This window comes from Spea bombifrons, chromosome 4 (genome assembly GCF_027358695.1).
Source record: "Spea bombifrons isolate aSpeBom1 chromosome 4, aSpeBom1.2.pri, whole genome shotgun sequence".
NCBI classification, from domain to species: Eukaryota; Metazoa; Chordata; class Amphibia; order Anura; family Pelobatidae; genus Spea; species Spea bombifrons.
This window is the reverse complement of record NC_071090.1, coordinates 105,321,916-105,344,890: the sequence shown is the minus strand read 5'-3', so window position 1 is coordinate 105,344,890 and position 22,975 is coordinate 105,321,916. Positions and strand designations below refer to the sequence as shown.

Here is a 22,975-nt window from a genome sequence, read left to right as displayed (position 1 = left end):
TCCTGTGTCTCGGCGTTGTGAGCTGCGTAACGAAACGTCGTCTGGGGTTCTTCAGAAATATACAGCTGTCGCTTTCCGCAGTGATTAAAGCAACGCTCCGGCCACCAAATGCACTTTAATGCATATGATGGCTGTCCCTTTAAATGATCTCTATTTCTGCAGAATCCTCCCCATATGCATTTGCCCCCCCCCCACTAAATGCATTCAAATTCATATAATGCTGTTTCTACATTAAAATCAGCGGCGTCCCTGTTCTCGGGATCCGTATGATTTACCCCTCTGTATAAATTATTTTTTTATGGTTGCTTTTTTGATAAATCAAAAGTTCCAAATTTATGGAAAGGAGGAATTATTTTTAGTCACGGAAGTATCCGCACGTGGCAGAGCGCGGCAGATAATCTCTACTGTCACGTGGTTTAAAAAAAAAAAATAAGTTTTAAAAATGTTTCCTGAACAACTTTAATATTTAATGGAAAACCTAGTTCTCCGGGGCAGGCACGTAATCTCTGGAGGAGCTGAGCATTGTGGGAGTTGTAGTCCACTGCTGCAGCGCGGGGGTTGTATGAAAGTTTCTCCTGCTTTATAAAAGGGAATTTCTATTCTAAGTTTGGAAAGGCGTTTATTACACGAGTGAAATAAAGCGGATGTCCTTTTTGTAATTATTGTACGTCGGCTGTGAGGCCGCGCATGCCTGCCAAACCAACTGTGGCAAATTTTCATCTCGGGACATTAAAGAGCAAACCCCCCCCTCCAGCTTTGTATGCTTTTGTTATTGTCCTGCGGTTATAGGGAATTTAATATTTGTCACAGAAAGTCTCGCAAACAGTACCTTTTAGAAGTGTTTTCATGTGAGTTCTGACCTGCGATCCTCTATCTGTGAAGCGCGTTCCCGTGATCTAGAACCTCTTGGAGTCTGGAACGCGGAACCGATCGTGTCAAACGTGACGCAGCCGAAACACGGAAATATTTACATATTAAAAGCTGCATATTGCCGCAAAAAAGGTAACGCAGCTTGTGGCTTCAGCGTCCGCTGCAGTTGGTACGTTGGATACGTTTACCAGAGAAGGCAACACTGGGGAGAAAAAAAGAAAGCCGGATGCTAGTCTTTATTATATATGTAGGATTTCCACAAGTCACTAAATACTCACTGGTAGGAATAACGGGATGTAAAGAGTTTGATGAACATGTCGCGGGTGCATAGAGAGCGGGGGGGGGTAACACACCTGGACAGGTAACATATTTCACGTTCACGGTTATACCGAGAGCCTCGTTACTGCGTGTAAAGAATTATTATTGGATTGGTTAGAGAGTTTTTGGAGACGTGATTGTAAAATATCTTATAAACCTCATAGTTTTTTCCCCCCCAGTTTTTAATACTGCCAAGGCACGCGTGTTGAAGTGTGCGGCCTGTACAGTACCGCCTGTGTTAGCGTGTCCTTTCATACATGTATGTTAAATGTAAACTGCTGTGCCCCGTGCTGATAACTCCCACTGCGAGACTGCAGAGAGCCGGCTCACGTGTGTTGCAGGGGGTCTAAGGACACTACCCGTGTGCATGTCTCCTCCAGGACAGGGTACATTAATGTGCATTCTGAGCTGGCGAGTAATCTGTCCCTTTGAAACGTGGCTCCTTTTATAAAGAAAGTACTTTTCAAACATTTTCAAATTCTTAAATCCCACGCGGCCGCGGAGTCTCCAGACCCCGGCAGCCGGCTTTTTGCGTCTCTGTTGTGCGATGGCGGCAGAAAGTACGCCTGGCTTCGCTTGGCTGGGCTCTGAACCTTCCTTTTATCAACAGCAGCTGGAAGGAGAGTTTCCTCGGATATGTTAACAACGCGGTGCTTCGCTTCTCTCTGCGGACCCAGGATGCAGTCTGCAAGGAGTCAAAATCACTGCGGGTTAGGCTGTGAAGAGCATATTATTTATATATCTATATATTACTATATATTATATTATTATATATTATACATACATTACATACAGAATTCCTACTTCACTTTGCAACTGTAGTAAGTTTAGAAACAAAAAGATCAACACAATTCTGCAGCCATCTCTTAGCACAGGTTAATCAGTATTATTATTGTTATCCCAAGTATTATTATCACCAGTATAATACATTCACACATGCACTTACGTTCAAAAGTTTAGGGTCAATTAGAAATGTCCTTGTTTTGGAAAGAAAAGCACATTTTTTTCCATTAAAATAACATGAAATGGATCAAAAATCCAGCGCAGACGGGGTTAAAGTTGTAACTGACTATTGTAGCTGGAAACGGCTGATTTTTTATGGAATCTCTTCATAGGCGTACAGAGGCCCTTTATCACTCCCATCACTCCTGTGTTCCAATGGCCCTTTATCACTCCCATCACTCCTGTGTTCCAATGGCCCTTTATCACTCCCATCACTCCTGTGTTCCAATGGCCCTTTATCACTCCCATCACTGCTGTGTTCCAATGGCCCTTTATCACTCCCATCACTCCTGTGTTCCAATGGCCCTTTATCACTCCCATCACTCCTATGTTCCAATGGCCCTTTATCACTCCCATCACTCCTATGTTCCAATGGCAGGTCATGTTCGCTGATCCAAGTTTAAAGGCTAATTAATCGTAAGAAAACCTTCTGCAAATTATGCTACAGCCAGACATTTTTGTGATTTCCCAAAAAAGTATAAATGTATATGTGACTCACCCCAGTATACAGAATCGTAGGAATGGCTTCTCAATCCATAAGATCAGTCCAATAGAAAATAGAAACAAGATAGACACAAAATAAAAGCAGGCCGGGTCAGTATAGTTAAGAGAGACTATGATTAAGTCGTGGATAGGAAGAAACACGGCAGATCTCTGCTTAGCATCGTGTGTTGAGCTGCGTTTCTGTGTTTTAGAAGAAGAATAAATATTAAAGATTTTTAAATATACTGACAGGCCTGTTTTTTGACTTGTGTGCGCAGGAGTTATCCTGTTTCTATTTTGGATAGACCCAATGTTTGTAAATCTGCCATTCTTGGGTCAAGAAAGTGAGAGCACAATACTTTGAGAAGAACAGAAAAACCCTCCAGTCCCTTCTTGCTGATATTAAGGTATATATCTATATAATGTGTGTATGTGTATATATTTATGTATGCATACAAACTCACTATTCATATATGTATTTTTTCTTTAGTTTTGTGGGGATTTTCTAATATTTACATTAAAGGTGTAGTTAAATAGTCGCAAAAATTATTGATTATAAGACGACACCCCAAAATTTGAATATTAAAAAGCAGAAGCCTGAATAAAAGACTCTCCTATAGGGAAAAAGTTTTACTAGTAAATTACGGTAATTCACATGTGAACTTTTTTCACCGGCTGCCAGAGAGGAGGATCCAGGTCTCCTGCGGCGCTGTGTTTTTTTTTTTTTTAGAGTATTTGCGTGGCGGGGGGGGGGGGTACAAGCATCCTAATCTAATGTTTGAAACTTTGTTCATGTTACACATCAAGAACTCCTTCACCTGCAATGTCGTGGGCCAAATCCTTGATGAGGTGTCCCACTATGGCATATGCGGCAGCAACTACAGCCAAGGCAGCCATGAGGAGGTAGAGGATTCCTTTGGGGACAGGTATGAGTTCCCTCTCCACAGGCTTGTAGTCAGCGTAGGTGGGATATCTGTCGGAGACGGAGAACTGATACACTTCGTGAGTTTGGTTGGACGTGGCGTTTAGTGTCTGCAGAGCCAACATGAGGTCCATCTCCTAATGGAAAAATATACATGTTTAACCACAAAACCTAGAATAATTGCAGCAAGAAAATGATCACAGATATCAGGGTAATTTACTAACATCTTCTACGAGCCAAATCAACCCAACTGTGGCAAAAAATACAATAGCTAATAAGATCCAATGTTTCATTGAGTTTAGTCACAATAATGTCTATAAAAATAGGTTGAAAACCAAATGCATTCTTCATCGTGTGAAGGTCTGTCCCTCCCACCGCAGGGTGACAGACTGGAGGGGGCTATGGGGCACGGAGTCTGTCCCTCCCACCGAAGGGTGACACAGACAGGAGGGGGCTATGGGGCACGGAGTCTGTCCCTCCCACCACAGGGTGACACAGACAGGAGGGAGCTATGGGGCACGGAGTCTGTCCCTCCCACCGCAGGGTGACACAGACAGGAGGGGGCTATGGGGCACGGAGTCTGTCCCTCCCACCGCAGGGTGACACAGACAGGAGGGGCTATGTTTCTTAACGATCCCATTCACCTTTGTTTAGTATAAATTCCTTTACACTTGTTACATGTTACTACAATACAGCACAGACTATATAAATCACGATTTTTTTCCACCCCATAATTTGTCCTCTTTATGCACAACTCTCTATATTAATAAATGAGGTATCCAAATAAGTCTGACTCCCACTCCTATCAAGAAAAATCCCCTTTCTCTTTTAGTGTGCAGTGCTTAGAGTGTAAGCTCTGCAGGCCAAGATACTGTCTCCCCTATCACCCGTCTGCTCCCACTAGTCACGTAAACTACAATAAACGAAATGAGTAAAAGTACTCACAGCTCCTTGGAAAATGTTTAAGAATATTCTGTATCTCCGAGACGGCAGAGGATTTGGGAGCTTGCACTCGGCTCGGGGGTCTAACACATGGATGAAGATAACAAGGGATTTTTCAATAAAGGAATCTCCTCCCCGCAGCGTGTCGTCGGCATGCGCCGGGTGACAAAGCTCTAGATTAAAAGGGACAGAATCATCCGAGAGAATGGCAGCTCTTCTTGGCTTCTAACATTTCTCAAGGTGGAACTGGCTCTTAAAGATTTAACAACCAAATAGGAAATACTTTCATTCTTACATTCAGGAGCCATATGCCTAACCTCACTGAATTAGCCTCTACCACTTCTGCTGAGATGCTGTTCCACTGATCTACCTCCCTCTCATTAAAGTACAACATTCTATTTAAGATTCTGACCCTCTAGTGTTAGGTTACAAGAATAGACCAGAATCTTTCTCCTCCTTTGGAATAAACGTCCCTCCTGTACTTTGTTAAATCCCTTTAAGTATTTAAATGTTTCCATCCCGTCTCCTCTCTCCACCAAGCCGGACAGTCATTCCATACCTATGAAATAATAGGAGATATCAGGAAATGTGGGTAAAATATAATGAGTTAATGCAGAAATTAATTGAAAACAAAAAGAATAAATCTGAATTGTGTGGCGATATCTTTCTGGAATAGAACTAAAGGAGGATGTATCCAAAAAGTGTGGCATTATCACAGCATTGTAAAATCCTACGCGTGAATATTTTTTGCACTTTTACATCAAAATAAACACAATTAACTGTTAAATCCGAAGTGGGTGTATCGGATCTGCACCATGTGTGGCTGCCGAACGTTTCTTCCGATCATTACCCCCAGAAATAAACCGGAAAGGAAAGTAACCAACCTAAATGTATAAAACCAGAATAAAGAGTGCGATATTATCTCAATCTATCAACAGCCTGCAGTGGGCAGCACTGGGGGGGGGGTTATTAATCTAATATACAGCACGGGGGGGGGGTTATTACTCTAATACACAGCACTGGGAGGGTTATTACTATAATATACAGCACTCGGGGGATTATTTAATATACAGTGCTGGGGGTTATTACTCTAATATACAGTGTTGGGGGTTATTACTCTAATGTACATAGCTGGGGGGGTTATAACTTATTACTGTAATATACAGCACTGGGGTTTATTACTGTAATATACAGCGCTGGGGGGTTATTACTCTAATATACAGCGCCGCTGGGGGTTATCACTTTAATATACAGTGCTGGGCTTTATTACTCTAATATACAGTGTTGGGGATTTTTACTTTAACATACAGTGCTGGGGGTTATTACTCTTATATGCAGCACTGGGGGGTTATTACTCTGATATACAGCACTGGGGGGTTATTACTCTGATATACAGCACTGGGGGGTTATTACTCTAATATACAGCACTGAGGGGTTATTACTCTAATATACAGCACTGGGGGGTTATTACTCTGATATACAGCACTGGGGGGTTATTACTCTGATATACAGTGCTGGGGTGAGTTATTACTCTGACATACAGCACTGGAGCACTATGCTGAAGGAGTAAAATATTACTTCCATGGGAATTCCCCTTATAAATAAATTGACAATAAAATATATTTGCACAGCGGATATAAATGGTAGAACTGATCTGATAATTATACTCCTGACACCCCGTACAGCGAACAGAAAACATGGCAGCGAACAGAAGACACGGAGCTCTTCGGAGCGCACAGCTTGAGGTAAACGCTCAACCGAACACCGTCTTACCACCCTCACCAATCACCATCGCGGGACAATCCCCGCCCAATTCTTTTATAAGCCAATGAATATTCGCTTATAACATGTCACGCGCCTCCTTGGCTCTCAACGAAACGACCTCTACTCCGTACTCCGACCAATCGCAGCTTCTCCCGCTACTAATATTTCCTCCAATCACTGCTAAGGCTGCTTCTGCTTCGTGGTTTCCCGCCATTTTCTTAAGCTTCCGGCCGCCGTTGCTGTCATTGCTATAATTGCGGCCGACGAGCGGATTCGCTTAAGATAAATCAACTTTTAGCGTTCTCCCATCATCCAGTACGCCGCACTCGTTATCATATTAGACGTCTGTGAGGGATTCTGAGGTTATTTATTCTTTATGCCGGGAATCACAAACCCCTGATATACTAATAGTGGGCAGACAACCCCTGATAAGGGCAGTGGACTTCAGTTCCTATCTTGCAGCTTGATGGGAGTTGAAGTCCGCAAAAGCTTTAATTATAGTGATTCCCTATCCTATATAGTTTTACTTCAATATAGGATCTGCTTATCCAGTGATATACAGGAGTATATTAATGTATAGGGAGTATTAATAGAAGGTAATAGAAAATGTAATAATTAAATGTGCTCTTCTGTCATTTTACCTTATTAGCCCAAAATAAGTAAATAGATTTAAAGTAAAATGCAACAATTTTATGAATTTTGGTAACTAATATCAACATATATATATATATATATATAACATCAATAATGTATAGTGATATATAATAATATAAATAATTTGACAATAGTAATTGTGTCGTCATGCAATGCATCAGCTAACTGCGAGCGCTACAGCTTTAAAGGTGCTGTTCCACTGAGACAATGCATTAGAAACTCAAGATGCTTAGATTGAATGTAAATAACTTTTACTTTACTGAGAAGGTGGTTTATAAATGGAAAAGCTTCCCAGCAGAAGTGGTAGAGGTTAATACAGTGTGGGAATTTAAACATGCATGGGATAGGCATACGAAGACAAGACCAACGACTAAACTCTGAGCCTTTACAGCAGGAAAATTGGGCGACTAGATGGCCGAACGGGACTGAGATGCCGTCAGATTCTATGTTTGAGCAGTTTCTATGGCGATATCCTATGAATGTCTGCTTCAGGGTCACATGACAAGTGTTTCCTTAAAAAAAATCTGAATGAAGCACAATTTCCATTGTTAAAGTATCATTCTTGCGAAGGGTTTGGGCATTCAGCGGTAGAAGGAATGATAAGTCGTAATGCTGCATTTCATTACATAAGAGTTAACTGCACCAAAGAGGAATATACATTATTAAGGAAAAGGGAATAAATGGTTAATAATTTAAAAAATGAACCTTTATCCAGTGGATCTTTAAAAAGGAGGAAAATGTATGTATATAAGTTCACTATGGATCCAAGCCCCCTGTAGCTGGATGTCACCTGAATGGGAACGTAGCGCTAGCGGCAGGCAGCCTGGCAACGAAGTAGTTAACCGCTATATACTTTGTCGCTGAACCTAAATGACTCCTCGTGATACAATTTCGCATTCTACTGGGCAACAATAAATCCTAACACCTTAACTGAAACAGAATTCCTAATAAAAAAGAACAAACAAGTGAAGAAAATCTCCCCGCTGCGCGTTTCACCGGCGTGCCCCTCGGCTTCATCAGGGGTATCAAAGAGAATGATGGCTAACGGCCGGTTATTTAATGGAGATTTAATATTCCCTTGTCCTTAACAATATATATTCCTGGTCAATGATATCGGGGTTCTCCCCATTTTTAGGAACGGAGCACCTTCAATGAGAGAAGGTGAAAATTATACACGCGTGTAACATGCTGGACTGTTCCTACATCTGTGGATCTGAACACATACACATTATATCGCTGACTGTGGGCCGTACTGTATATAGAAAGAATCCATAAGGCTGGAAGAACTGTTAAATATGTATGTGTAAATACATCATTCCGAATAAAGGGGATTATTGTTTATTGTCGGGTTTCTTTTCTCAGGTAAGAAATGTCTGCCAATGACTTTGAAGCTCCAGGCGGGCCGGAGAGATCATGCAGTCCCAGTACTTCCAAACAGGAGGGTTCTGGGGCATCATCCACCCAGACGACACCCCGGTAAGCACCAGACGTACCCTTCCTTAAAGGGGCTGTTCAATACGAATTCATCTTTAGTGAGACCATCAGGGACATTAAAGTACTCTGTGAGTAAAATTGTAAGGATTTTAAAATGCATTCTTTATAAGTTCAGGTGCCAGAACATGGGTTCAGCCAAACACATTTGTGGCCCCAAAAATACACTATATGGACAAAAGTATTGGGAAACCTGACCGTTACACCAGCAGGGACTTTGATGACATCACATTCTGAATACATAGACATTAATATGAAGTCAGCTTCTCTGGGAAGGATTTCCACTGGATTTTGGAGGTTTTTGTGGGAATTTTTGCCCGTTCATCCAGTAGAGCGTCTGTGAGGTCCGGCACTGATGTTGGGCGAGCCACCTGGCTCGCAATCTCCGTTCCGGTTCATTCCAAAGGTGTTGGATGGGGTTGAGGTCGGGGCTCTGAGCGGCCGGTCAAGTTCTTCCACCCGAACCTCATCCATCCATGTCTTTATGGAGCTTGCTTTTTGCGCCGGGGTAAAAAATAGTATTCTCCCGGAAATTCCGCCGTTTTGCGGAGGTATGATTCACGGACCAAGAAAAAAGACACTATGGACGAAGACAGACGGCCGAAGAACAAGAAGTTATAAGATCAGAAGATCATCTGCAGGAAAGGAGACGGGACAGAGAAGCGGCCGGCAGAGAAGACAGGGAGACATTTACAGAGAGCGTGAGTGAGTGGGTATCAGTGTTTTATTAGAGGACTTGCTGTACCTGTATACTGAATATTGCGAATAGAATGTTAATATATGATCGGTCTTTATTTTTAACAAAACTGTCGCGCTTCTTTGCCGCTTCCTTGATCTTGTCCGCTGACATGTTTAGCTATCCTGGACCCAGAAGCCAAAGCAGTCTATACCAGGAGCAAATGAATGCTTTGTGGTTTACTGTGGCTACGGTAACCATTTATGTCCAGAACTTAAATAGATTTTGTTTTGCCCCCAGCAGGCCTCAGAGTCCTTCCCTTTTCAACCAGACATCAGATCTGGCTTCCAGCTGCAGCAGCTCCGAAGGAAAATCCGGCAACTATTTCACAGCCCTGGAAGCCACCGTGGACGCCCTGCAGAGGAGGGCACAGAGTCTGATCGACAAGATAAACGAAGGACGCAGCAAGGACCAGGCGATAATGAAAAACTTTAATGAGAGTCTCGCCATGAAGGTACCCCAGACGGCTTATACAATCGCAGCACCCCGTGCCATATTCAGGCTGCCATTTCCTTCCAGACAAATATATCTAACCAATCATTTCAACAGGGGGGGGGATTATGAAAGAACGTATACCATATAGAAATATATCGCAGACCAATAACTGCTCGGGTACGATCAGACCCCCAGGGATCTTCTGGTTTAGAGTAGTATGAAGCATGCATAGCTAGGAAATACACAAACCACCGGTATCAGAGTGTGACATTAATTTGAAGTGGGCACTATGATACGTTAAAATAAATTATTTTAGGGTGGAGTTGGGACATTAAATGGTAATAATATTCCTAATTATATATTTTGTGGTTAAAGAGACACTCCACATTAGAAGGGCTATGCTGGCTCTGCATAATGCATAGTTCAAAGGCGAGCTACTCATGAGCAGAAGCCTTCTGGGGTTGTCCTTTCATTACGTAAAGTCAGTAAGAAGAAACCGCAACCCTTCTCCCAACTCTCTCTTTAGCGAATAAACCCTTTTTTTTATTACCGAACGTCAAACAGCCGAGGAATAACACATTTCCGGTAATAAAGTCCTGAGATAATGCGGCGACGAGCTGCGCGATCACTTAGCTGGGCTTTTTTTCCCTGTGCGTAAATGAATTTAGCGATTACGAATCTCTCGCACGTTTGTGTAATCAGCTTTGAGCGCATTATTCTAACTAAATGTAATCCCCCTGGAGAGCAGGTAACGCGAGCGATTAGTTAGAAAGCCGTACAGAACATCCTCTGCTTTGATTTTCAGCGCATGGCCAAACAAGATTTAGCAACCAGCTGTTACAAAAGCCGAAGGATTTGCAATCCCCAAAAACCCAAACACACATTGTACATCTGAATGTAACGTTATAAGCATTCCGTGCTGGAACGGGACCGGCCGTAACGAAGCGATTAGTATCTATTTAATGACCTAACGCTTGCATTAAAACCTAAATGTATTTTCAAACTGTAATGGTAACTTATATATATATTTATGTAGACATAAGAAGTATTAACAGAGAGCGTACAATCCTGTAGCGATATCATACATACATACATACACACCCATTTACACTGCTGTTCAAAAATATGGGGTCACTAGCTTTAGCATAATTTTAAATATATATTTTATTATATTATATAGATCAATTAGCCTTTTAAATTTAAACTTGGATCAGCGAACACAACGTGCCATTGGAACACAGGAGTGATGGGAGTGATAAAGGGTCATTGGAACACAGGAGTGATGGGAGTGATAAAGGGCCATTGGAACACAGGAGTGATGGGAGTGATAAAGGGTCATTGGAACACAGGAGTGATGGGAGTGATAAAGGGCCATTGGAACACAGGAGTGATGGGAGTGATAAAGGGCCATTGGAACACAGGAGTGATAGGAGTGATAAAGGGCCATTGGAACACAGGAGTGATGGGAGTGATAAAGGGCCATTGGAACACAGGAGTGATAGGAGTGATAAAGGGCCATTGGAACACAGGAGTGATGGGAGTGATAAAGGGCCATTGGAACACAGGAGTGATGGGAGTGATAAAGGGCCATTGGAGCACAGGAGTGATGGGAGTGATAAAGGGCCATTGGAACACAGGAGTGATGGGAGTGATAAACGGCCTCTGTACGCCTATGAAGAGATTCCATTAAAAATCATCCGTTTCCAGCTACAATAGTCATTTACAACTTTAACCCCGTCTGTGCTGGATTTTTGATCTATTTCATGTTATTTTAATGGACAAAATGTACTTTTCTTTCAAAAACAAGGACATTTCTTATTGACTCTAAACTTTTGAACGTAAGTGCATGCGTGAATGTATTATACTGATGATAATAATACTTGGGATAACAATAATAATACTGATTATTGATAGTGTGGATTTTTGTTACTTTGCAAAATCAGATTATTTGTGCTAAGAGACTTTCTCTATTGTCTTTGGGTTTTTTAATTGTCTTTGCAGAATTGTGTTGATCTTTTTGTTTCTAAACCTTATCTACAGTGTTGCAAAGTGAAGTAGGAATTCTGCATGTAATGTATGTATAATATATAATAATATATAGTAATATATAGTAAATATATATATAAATAATATGCTCTTCATAGCCTAACCCGCAGTGATTTTGACATTGGAACACAAGAGTGATAAAGGGCCTCTGTACGCCTATGAAGATATTCCAACAAAAATCAGCTACAATAGTCATTTGCAACATTAACCCCGTCTGCGCTGGATTTCTCCTCTCATTTAACTATGAAATGTCTAATTGTAGGGGATTTGTTTTATTACTTGATCCGTTAATGTTCCTTTCCTTACGCCAGGTCAACGAGTTATCTCAGTGTCTGGAAGATAAAATGTACAATGTTTATGATCATCACAACAAGCAGTTGCAGGACAGGCTGCAGGAGCTGCCGGAAATCATAGAGAGGATCGGACAGCTGCAGGACGAGCTGAAACAAGTCTGTCAGACCGTAGCCACCGTCTACAAGGACCTGTGCGTGCAGCCAGAGATCTGAACGCATGTTCATCTTCCAACTGTTTGAATTAAACATTATCGTTAGAGGGAAGAGGAGCACAGAGGCGTTTTCCGTTACTATAGAAACCGTACGTTTTCATCCTGTTCCAGAGTTTATAAAACATACCCGCTGCTGAGTAACTCGATACAATATCTGTGCATTCAAATAACATGTTAATTCATTCCAAATAAATGACACGTTTAACCAAAGACAGTGCTGAACCCGTCCTTTATACACATATACACCGATCAGCCGTAACTTCATGACCACCTGCCTCATATTGAGTCCGGGGGCCGCGTGTTCTCCAGCGAAGCACCCGGCCATCCACATGATGTAAAAGAAATTGTGATTCATCAGACCGGCCGCCTTCTTCCATTACTCCGTGGTCCAGTTCTTCTGCTCACGGGCCCGTTGTAGGCCCTTTCGGCAGCGAACTGCGGTCAGCACGGACACCCTGACTGGTCTGCGGCTACGCGGCCCCATGCGCAACAAACTGTGATGCTCTGCGTGTTCTGACTCCTTTCTATCAGAACCGGCATTAACTCTTTCAGCAATTTGAGCTCCAGCAGCTCGTCTGTTGGATTTGAGCACAAGGACCGGCCTTCGCCCCCCACGTGCATCAATGAGCCTCGGCCGCCCATCACCCTGACGCCGGTTCACCGATTTTCCTTCCTCGGACCGCTTTTGATAAATACCGACCAGGAACCCCAAGCAAGAGCTGCAGTTTTGGAGATGCTCTGACCCAGTCGTCTCGCCATTAAATTTGGTCCATGTCAAAGTCGCTCATCAACTTTGAGGACGAAAACTTTTACCTGCTGCCTAATATATCCCCCCGACAGGTGCCACGATAAGATTATCTGTGTCATTCCCTTCACCCGTCGGGGGTCAGAATGTTATCTGTGTAAAGGGGCAGCCATACAAAAAAAGGAAACGGAGGGCATGTATAAAAACTTGTTACTTTCCACCACAGTTGGGGGCATCGGTGCTACAGAAACAGCCCCCACACTGCTGAACAAAATCACCCCCGTGTTTGCGCCCAAAAACAAATAATACCTCCCTTAAATTCAATCCTTATGGTTAATAATTAATATTTTTAAAACACATAGAGACATATAAGAAAAAAAAGCACACGGCGGGGGAACTCAATCCAGAAAAAAAAAGAAAATCATGAGAGGGGGCGACGCACCGGAAATAAAATCGATACTTATTTAATGGAAGAACTGAATAGGCAGTATCTGCTCACACGGAGGTACACGTCTGAACACTAAACTGTCACATGACACGCAAGCGACCCCTGATCCGTTATTACTATAGAAACTAACCTTCCGTGCTGTTTTTATGCGATAAAAAAAAAAGAGACAAATCCCGTATGTTTCTTATAAATTATTTTGTTTTTATTACGACATCAGAAAGTGATGATTGAAAAGCCGGGTATATAAGGAACCCTTAAGAGCTTTGGGGGGGGGGGCACCTATAGACCAAGGAGTCCTGCCTGAAAAGCCTATAGGTCCCCTTACACTACGTCGTCACGTTAATAGCCTCTTAATGGCTCGAGGCGCGCAGGACTGCAGTGTGACCCCCCTGTTTGTTTCAAATTAACCAATTACCCCATGGACGAAAAGAAAATACTTTTTAACATCTCTTTTCATGTATTTATCTTCCATGGAATCGGGGGGGGGCATTTTTGAAGTTACGTGTTTGGGGGAAACCGTTTGAATCTTACCCCCCCCCCCAAATTAAATGCGTTATTTCAAACAATTCCTTGAAATCTAGAAGTGAATGTTCTTGAAAGTCTTCCCCGCCGGAGGTATCAGCACAGCCGCATTAACCCTTTATTGTGCCAGCCCGTATGTGAATATAAGTCCCCTTATTATGGATTTTTTGCGTGGACTCCCAAATTCATTTCTGGACGGTGAAGGATTGCAGTCCTGTGATTGCTCTCCCGAGGATTAAGGCATGGACATCGTGGGTACCTAGGAGAAGAGGAAACGGTCTACTTACTGAGTGCTGGATACGCAGGTAATTATTATTTATTGTGATATGTAGCTCCATCATATTCCATAGCGCTGTACAACCCCCCACACACATTTAAAAATGTGTGGTTAGAGATGTGACTGCGGGGACGGGATTGTCTAAGACTTTCTATACAGAATATTGCTCTAGAACCCTGCGATACCCTCATACCCAGCAAACATTCCCAGAAAAGAGGGGCATCAGGGGACAAAATGGGACTTTACCTTCTAACAAGGACACTTGGGATGTATGCTCATTTCTCTACCACCCTTAGGATGGATTATAGCGTGAGGCTTGGACTAATGTAAGGACGTTTCACTTTACTGAGAAGGTGGTAGATACGTGGAACAGCCTACTAGCAGAAGTGGTAGAGGGTAATACAGTGAGGGGATTTAAACATGCATGGGGCAGGCATACGGCTCCTGAATGGAAGACGAGACCAACGACTGATTAAGGTCGAGGTCTTTACAGCAGGGTAAATGGGCGACAAGACGGGGACCGAATGGGTCTGATCTGCCGACAGATTCTGTTTCTATGTCTACCCCCAGATACATTAATAAGCGGCTTCTAGCGATGTAATGTAACGGAGTAGTTATTACATGTAAGAGCCGTCACAGAGCAGCTATACCTTCGTAGGTGTTGACCGCCTCCAAATTCATTACGTGTCTGATGATGTGATACTCGTCGGAAATGCCGTTACCCCCCAGCATGTCCCTTGCCTGCCGCGCGACATCTAGAGCCTTCCCGCACGAGTTCCTCTTCAGCATCGAGATCATCTCTGGAGTGGCTCTGGACAGACAGACAGACAGACAGACAGACAGACAGGTAACTGACACCATCGGGGTGCAAAACAGGAGCAGTCCACAGCCCCCCCTCGCATACAACCCCTACTTTTACCGATTAATGACCGACGCAGGGGGGCTTCTGGTTGCCATTTCTCTATATAGCATTAACATTAAGCCACATCAGGCTTTTTTACGAGTATTAAAGGGTCGGAGAGGTTTGCTGGACAACCCATCATTCTCAGACAGGAATAGGATTTGCAACCAAGAAACAAGAATTCTGGGTAAAAACCTACTAAGGTTTGCCATGACAACTGCCCCATATTAAATACTGTTACCAGTATAAACGTTTACACTTATCGCCCCTTGTGGATTATCCAGACATTGCGTCGGCGGCACTATTTTATTTTATTTATAGAGATTATATTTGTATTTTTGCAGTTTCCTGGTTTTAGACCTAAATCTGTAACTCGGGATAATTTGCTCACTTTTGTTCCGGGGCAAACGACGCATTAACCCTTTATATTCCTGCCCGTCAGAACTAATCATATTTGGGGATGGCCGACCGGTCTTCGCGTGTCTTACTTGTCCTGGTCTTTAAGGCGGCCGAGCTGTACGCAGGCCTGCAGGCCGATGGAGATTTCTGTCAGCATATCTGCCATTTTCTTCTGGATCAGCTGGTTCCTGGCGAGCGGGACCCCAAACTGCACCCTAAAACCAGAGAATGATAGTGAAACAACGTGCCGACGGACACCATCCGGCCATCCAGTCGCCCGTTTCTCCTGCTGTTAAGAAGCTTAGTCTCGTCTCAGATTCAGGAGCTGTACGCCTGCCCCATGCATGTTTAAATCCCATCACTGTATTAACCTCTACCACTTCTGCTGGGAGGCTGTTCCACTTATCTACCACACTCTCGTGAGGACAAATATGTAACGTGCGGCTGCACACATCCAGCCGTATCCGCCAGGAACTCCTCATCATAGCCCGGGTCATTTAAAGGGCCCATGTACTTGGAGTGGCAAGCCTTCTGCATAACATATACATGTTCAGGTAAGTATTTCCAATTTGATCTACTGGTCTACAGAAGATTCTATAAAATAAATATTCGCTACATTTGTTTGGAACATAGAGCGGTGTTGGCATACACACAAACACAAGCGTGTCGTACCTGTCCATGGTGTACTGCCTCGCTGTATGAAAACAGAACTCGGCGGCCCCCAGCGCTCCCCACGCAATCCCGTAACGAGCATTGTTCAGACAGCCAAAGGGACCCTGAAGAGATTCCGATGTTAGATATAACGTGTGTTTACATGTAGGGTAATATGGGGGTTATATAGAGTCATAGGGAGGGGTTATATGTGTGTATATATATATATATATATATATGTATATCTCACCGACAGCCCTGCAGTATGGGGCAGCAGGTTTTCCTCCGGTATCTCCACATCCTCCATCAGGATCATGCCCGTGGCAGACGCTCTCAGGGAGAACTTGCCTTCTATTTTGGGGGTCGACAGGCCCTTCGTTCCTCTCTCTATCAGGAAACCCCTGATCTTACCGTCCTCGCAGCCGGCCCAAACCACACAGAGGTCAGCAATGGGGGAATTCGTGATCCTGCGGAAGGAAGGGAATAAATATAAGAAGAACGGATACAGCCATATTTGCCCAACAGAAAATACATGCTTTAGTCGCTAACCTTTCACTGGGCCAACACGGAAGAAAATTATATACGCTTTTGGGACCTTAGAGGTCTCTTTTACAGATGAAAACAAGACCTCGGAGGTCCTAGATAAAAGGTATAATTAAAGGGGAAAATCATATAAAAAGCAGAGAGATGGCATCTGTTTAGTGGCTCAATTATGTATTAATGGTGGGGAGCATTTCCTGTATACAGAGCGCCACCTGTTGGTAGAAGTGCTAGGCAGCAGCTCTGCCACGGCAGCAGCACGGTTCGGATCAGGGGAACGTACCATGTTTTCGATCCGTTAAGCGTGTAAGTCCTGCTGGTCGGGTTGTATCTCGCTTTGGTCTCCATTCCGGATGGGTCACTGCCGTGGTTTGGTTCTGTGAGGCCAAAGCAGCCCAACAACTCTCCACTCGCTGTATAATAAAACAGTTATTTAACGGGCTTACTGGGTCACTGAAGAGCCCTCCTGATATTATACAGAGCTGGAAAACCTCACTACGCATTATAAAGGGTCAACCCCACTGGTTCCTCAGACAAGGGCCACGTCGGCCCTTTGTATAGGAGGAGCTCAGCCGAGCTGGCCCTTCATCAACGCCGAGCCCTGACCCAACCCACGTACGTACCCAGCCTGGGGAGATATTTCTGCTTCTGCTCCTCTGTCCCGTAGGCGCTGATTGGATACATGACCAGCGATGACTGGACGCTCATCACCGACCGATAGCTGCTGTCCACCCTCTCCACCTCCCGGGCCAGCAAGCCGTACGCCACGTAAGAAGTCCCGGCACAACCGTATCCTGGAGCATAAGCGACGAGGAGTCAGAGGCGATGCAACCCGGGCGACGTATATCAACGACAATAGGCAGTAAAATGGGGAAAAAAGTAACAATTTCCCCAAAAGTTTAACAGGGGAGAGATACCTTTATGGGGAGGAATAATCATGCAGATCCTGAGAGCAGGAAGTTAATGCAGCTGCTCCCGCGGGTTTCTATGTTATAAATCTATAATATTTGTATATTAAATATATATATTTTAATCTGTAGACACCATAATGTGTATTTACTGACCGAAGAGAGCTGCAAAATGTGACAGATGCACTTTAAGAAGTGGGCCAAGCGGAGCTCGAGCTCCACACTGAGCATTGTACAGCGCTGCAGTATATGACAGCACTATATAAATCAATTAATAAATTATAACTAAAAATTAGGTTTTATCGGATCAATTAACAACTTTGGTTTCAGCGTTACGTCCAGAAGAGTCAAGAACAACATTTATTACTTATTGTTTTATATAGCGGCATCATATTCCGTAGCCCCCTTACATTAACCAGTAGAGCGCCAGCAGATTCCGTAGCCCTGTACATTAACTAGTAGAGCGCCAGCAGATTCCGTAGCGATGTTACAATAAGGAAAGAGTGATAAATAACAATATACAAACTGGCAATCAATACCCGCTGTAAGTAACGCTGAACATGGCCTCTCACACAAACATGCGCGTTAAAGTACCTTTGATCGTAGATCCCAGGACTCCGAGTTCTCCCATTTCAGATATGATATTCCGGTCAAACACTGCAAACAAACGCGATGTGAGTATCAGACGTTATTACGGAGCGTGCCGGGGAAAGCGAGCCGTGAGTCAGCGGGCATCATGGGCACAATGAGGACAACATGTTACATTTTGCCACAAACAAAGCGGCCCGTCGGGACAAATACGAGAGAGGGATCTGTGACGGGGTGTTTATGAATTCAGCGCACCTTCCTGGCGATTGGCTTGCAGGATTCGCGGCATCAGCTTCTCCTGGCAGTAGGATCGGAAGCTGTCCCGGATCATGATCTCTTCCTCCGTCAGCTGGGAGTCCAGACAAAGAGCGTCCTTCCAATCAAACTGCACCCGAGCTGCGAGGACGAGACGGTGACAGATCTTAAATACACATTATGGTGTCTACAGATTAATATATATATATTTAATATACAAATATTATAGATTTATAACATAGACACCCGCTGGAGCAGCCGCCTTAACTTCCTGCTCTCAAGGGTACAGATAATACCCTCTTTGGTACCGATGTGTCAGCACACATTGTGCTGACCCAGCGGTACCAAAGAGGGTATCATCTGTACTAAACTCAACGGTACCAGAGACTGTGCCACGTGTACTGAACCCAGCGGTACCAGAGACTGTGCCACGCGTACTGAACCCAGCGGTACCAGAGACCGTGCCACGTGTACTGAACCCAGTGGTACCAGAGACCGTGCCACGTGTACTGAACCCAGTGGTACCAGAGACCGTGCCACGTGTACTGAACCCAGCGGTACCAGAGACCGTGCCATGTGTACTGAACCCAGCAGTACCAGAGACCATGGCACGTGTACTGAACCCAGCGGTACCAGAGACTGTGCCACGTGTACTGAACCCAGCGGTACCAGAGACCGTGCCACGTGTACTGAACCCAGTGGTACCAGAGACCGTGTCACGTGTACTGATCCACCACAGAGACCAGAACACACGCCAGCACTAAGACGCTGACATAGGAGAGGTACTGATCGAACACAGATGCGCTGCTTAATACGGAGCAGGATCTTCCCAATCCATTCACAATGCCGTCTCCGTTACTATGTAACTGCTTAAAGGAATAAACGGCGCTCGCAGGACTTCGGATCGGCTCCGCGTGCTACGAGAGCTATACTTACATTTTGCTCTTTTTTGTTCGTTCTGGGCCTTGACATCTGTAAAATAATACCGGTAAATAGTGATTCAAATCATTCAAAAGTCCCAGCTCAAGCTGTGGCTGATCCACAACGTTCCCCTGTAGCGTTACGGCGGATTTACCATACGGCGGTGTAACGTGTGCCGACTAGGCGGCCGGGTCAAAGGGCGCAGCAGCCCCTCTACTGTGCCGACAGGGGCCAGACCACGGCTTCTCCGGATGCTGGAGACAAGCGGCTCACGTGACAGAGATTAGGAATCGGGGAAACGTTTTACCTTTCTGCTGGGCCAGCGTACTCTGCGCCCTCAGTCCACGCACCCAGGGGCTCCATCGGGCCGCGTTCAGCAGGCGCATGCTGGTGCCGGACAGCGACATGGTGAACGAGCTACAAAAATAAAGGAAAGGTGAAAACGTAACAGGAATCATATAACGCGCAGGTTTCTGTCTACATCAGTGCGTGAGTTCTGCGGGGAATTTCATTTATTCGCCTCTGCCAATCACCGCTATTAACGGCAAGTTCCAGAAGGATCAATGGCATTCCCGGTCTCTGTATTGTACATTAGAATGTAAGCTCTGCAAGCAAGAATTCCATCCGCCAAAACCGATGACCCACGGCCCAATTACTGGCCCAGCAGACAGAGACTAGAATCCAGCAGTACCAGAGGCCGCACCGCGTGTACTGACCCAGCACAGAGACTGTCCTAGAGGGCCACATCCATCCCTGACATAGTACCCATAGGGTAGTATTTTTAATACTTCTGAGTTAAGGGGCTTGCGGGTCGTGAATGGGGGAGGGGTAATACTTTTTATATGGATACATTTTTTATTATTATTTTTTTGGGACTGATCTCCCGTAAAAAATCATAGGTTTCCTGCTCCGTGTCCCCGGAGCCTGTGGCAAAATCTGTCCAACACACAAAGCGTGACAGAATGTCCCTTTAAATATTAACCAATCACAGACACCACTATGTGGCATCGCCCCCTGCTTTAGCCAATCAGACGAGACCTTTACTTTATGCAAGCAGCTGTGTGTGTCAGCGATGCAGCGACCTGTCACAGAGACGAGGAGGAATCGCATTAAATCAGAACAAACATGGAGATCACACTAGAGATCTGTGATAAATCCGACCGCACATCTCTTAGATGGAATGCGAGGAAGATTTACTTTGCTGAGAGGGTGGTAGATATTAGGAACAGCCTCTCAGCAGAAGTGGTAGAGAGTAATACAGTGAGGAGATTTAAACACGCATGGGATCGGCATACGGCTCCTGAATCTAAGACGAGACCAACGACTGATTAAGGTCTTTACTGCAGGAGAAACGGGCGACTAGACGGGGCGACGGGGTCTGATCTGCCGGCAGATTCTACGTTTCTATGAACTCACTCAGGAGCTCCTCGGAGTATTTCCGGTCATTAAAGAGCTGCAACGGCATTTAAATTTCCCCACCAATCATTAAAATACGCGGCGAGGGATCCGGTCATAATAAATAATAATTCACCAAGTCCAAAGGTCCCAGCTGAGCCATTCTCACACTTTATATTCTCTTCCAGATTACATTAACAACTGATCTCATATAAGCAGCGTATTCACAATTTAACCCTTTGGGTGCTGGGTTACTGTAGAGCGCAATGGGGGTTATATTCTTTCTGACAGCTACAAGTGGTGCAATCGCTATAGCAACGTGGGATCTTCCTACTCCACTTTCACAATTCAGCACTACTAATGGCTATTTCTGGAACTCAAAGGATACAAGAACATTACGATGGCATTTTACGATCAACAAACCAGGAGCCCAGAACTTATAACTAAGGCCAAGCCCCTTATAATATGTGATAATCTTCAGATATAATAATAATTATTATTAATGACCCCCCCATCCCCATATGCAGCTATAAACGCATGTGTGCCGTATAAACCTTGGCCGCATTATCCCACCCCGATCCCTCATCTACTTACACAAACCCCGCACTCCCCTCACCTTATGTAAGTCACCCACAGCCTCCTGGAATTAAGAAACTGAGCAAACACTGGCGTCCCCCAGCGGTGGAGTATCTTCCTGTCGCACGTCGATTGCGTCATGGTTGGTGTCGGACGCCATGTTGAGTGTGGCGCCAGGAGGAGGCGCGTAATCCTGCGAAATGAGCAGTTCTGTTATTTACATTCACTGTTTCCATAGCAACCCAGGGACAGGCGTTTCAGTGGGGGATACCTGCTTATACCAGTTAGGTCATAAATATGACGCCATTGTCATTAATATTAAATAATATAAGGAGAATTGGAAATCTAAATATTTATTTCTCCAACATCTTAAGGAAAAGACATTTGTATTTGTACTGGTTTTATACACCTGTTCGCAGTGTGGCTGAATCACCTAAACTCAATCATTAGGATGGCTGTCCGCATGCTTTTCGTTATATAGCGTAAGCCGGCGTCCCCTTCTCTGAAGGCTCAGATTCTGTGCATTATGCATAGCAGTACCTCAAATGGGCCACGAAGGGCCAATCAATGGGGAATTAAATGCTAAACCTTAAACTTCATACTAGGCATTGATGTGTCGCTTACCCCTTGCCAATGAAAATGTGGGATTTTTGTTTGTTTCTTTTTCCAGGAAAAATAACAACTACAAAAATTTCCACCTTGCTCAGAAAGCCGATGTGGGCATCAGCGATGCATGTAAAAGCCTAGTAGCTGATAGCCTCTTATATAAAAGTCTGTTAATGTTATTGGAAGTTTTTTTTTTATATTGTCATTTTTAATGTTATTGTTAATTTTCACCGCCCCTCCCCCACTTTGCCGGAAGATCAGCCCCGTTCCCATCTAGCCGCCCGTTTTGTCTGCTGCAAAGACTCCGACCTTAATCAGTCGTTGGTCTCGTCTTAGATTCAGGAGCCGTATGTCTATCCCACGCATGTTTAATCCCCTCACTGTATTACCCTCTACCACTTCTGCTGGTGCTCTGCCATTCATATTCTGCTTTGCTCTGTATTCACTGGCATGCCCCCTTGTGGCCAGGTCTGGTACCACATCACTTTCCTATTTTTTCCTGTGTGTGTCAGTTGTTACAACATTTCCTGTTTTTTTCTGCTTCTAGTGTATCACTTATTTTCATCAAAACTAAAAAAAAATAAAATAAAATAATAGCAGTTGACGCCCTATATGTTGCACAGTCAGATTAACAAGCTTCCAATGTTTGCCCAGTTTTATGACTAATGGCCGTCAGCGTCTCTACTAATAAATATTATAGAGATACATGGAGCATCTTAGAAACGACTGCGAAATTCCCACTCCATTATATAGTGTTGGCCGTTTTGTGAATGAGGGGATGTGTTTGAAGGCTTCATCAGGACCATCCCTACTATAGGGAAAACCCAAGGCCTTGAGTTGGGGTGGGCCGCCCGCAGCGCTGCGAGTAAAGCTGCTTTCTTGAATAAAACCAGACATTGCCAGGGCGGGCAGCAGCCTGGTACATAAACCAGGTTGTCTGGGCTTGGACTGTCCTAGGAGATTTGGGACTGTTGGCCGCTGATGCAGGGATGTTGTAATGGATCTAGGACATTTGGTTGAGTCCCACTCCAGTGTGTAAAATCCCCAGGCGTTTCACAGATCCCCCGACGCCTCT

The 22,975-nt window shown here is 44.3% G+C and overlaps 2 protein-coding genes across 2 annotated transcripts; one reads left to right on the top strand and one right to left on the bottom strand.

Moving 5' to 3' along the window:
- The first annotated feature begins 6,642 nt into the window (after nt 1-6,642).
- On the top strand, nt 6,643-12,374 carry SYCE2 (synaptonemal complex central element protein 2). The gene is made up of 4 exons (XM_053464674.1): nt 6,643-6,663; nt 8,318-8,431; nt 9,423-9,636; nt 11,975-12,374. Exons 2-4 carry the CDS (start codon nt 8,325-8,327, stop codon nt 12,167-12,169), a joined length of 516 nt encoding a protein of 171 aa, XP_053320649.1. The 5' UTR covers nt 6,643-6,663; nt 8,318-8,324; the 3' UTR covers nt 12,170-12,374.
- A 1,603-nt stretch (nt 12,375-13,977) lies between these two features.
- On the bottom strand, nt 13,978-21,453 carry GCDH (glutaryl-CoA dehydrogenase). The gene is made up of 12 exons (XM_053462765.1): nt 21,335-21,453; nt 19,631-19,740; nt 19,339-19,374; nt 18,403-18,543; nt 18,154-18,216; nt 17,275-17,445; nt 16,935-17,064; nt 16,362-16,578; nt 16,133-16,236; nt 15,550-15,675; nt 14,811-14,971; nt 13,978-14,142 (listed from the first exon to the last, which is right to left on the bottom strand). Exons 1-12 carry the CDS (start codon nt 21,433-21,435, stop codon nt 14,069-14,071), a joined length of 1,434 nt encoding a protein of 477 aa, XP_053318740.1. The 5' UTR covers nt 21,436-21,453; the 3' UTR covers nt 13,978-14,068.
- Between the last annotated feature and the right edge of the window lie 1,522 nt (nt 21,454-22,975).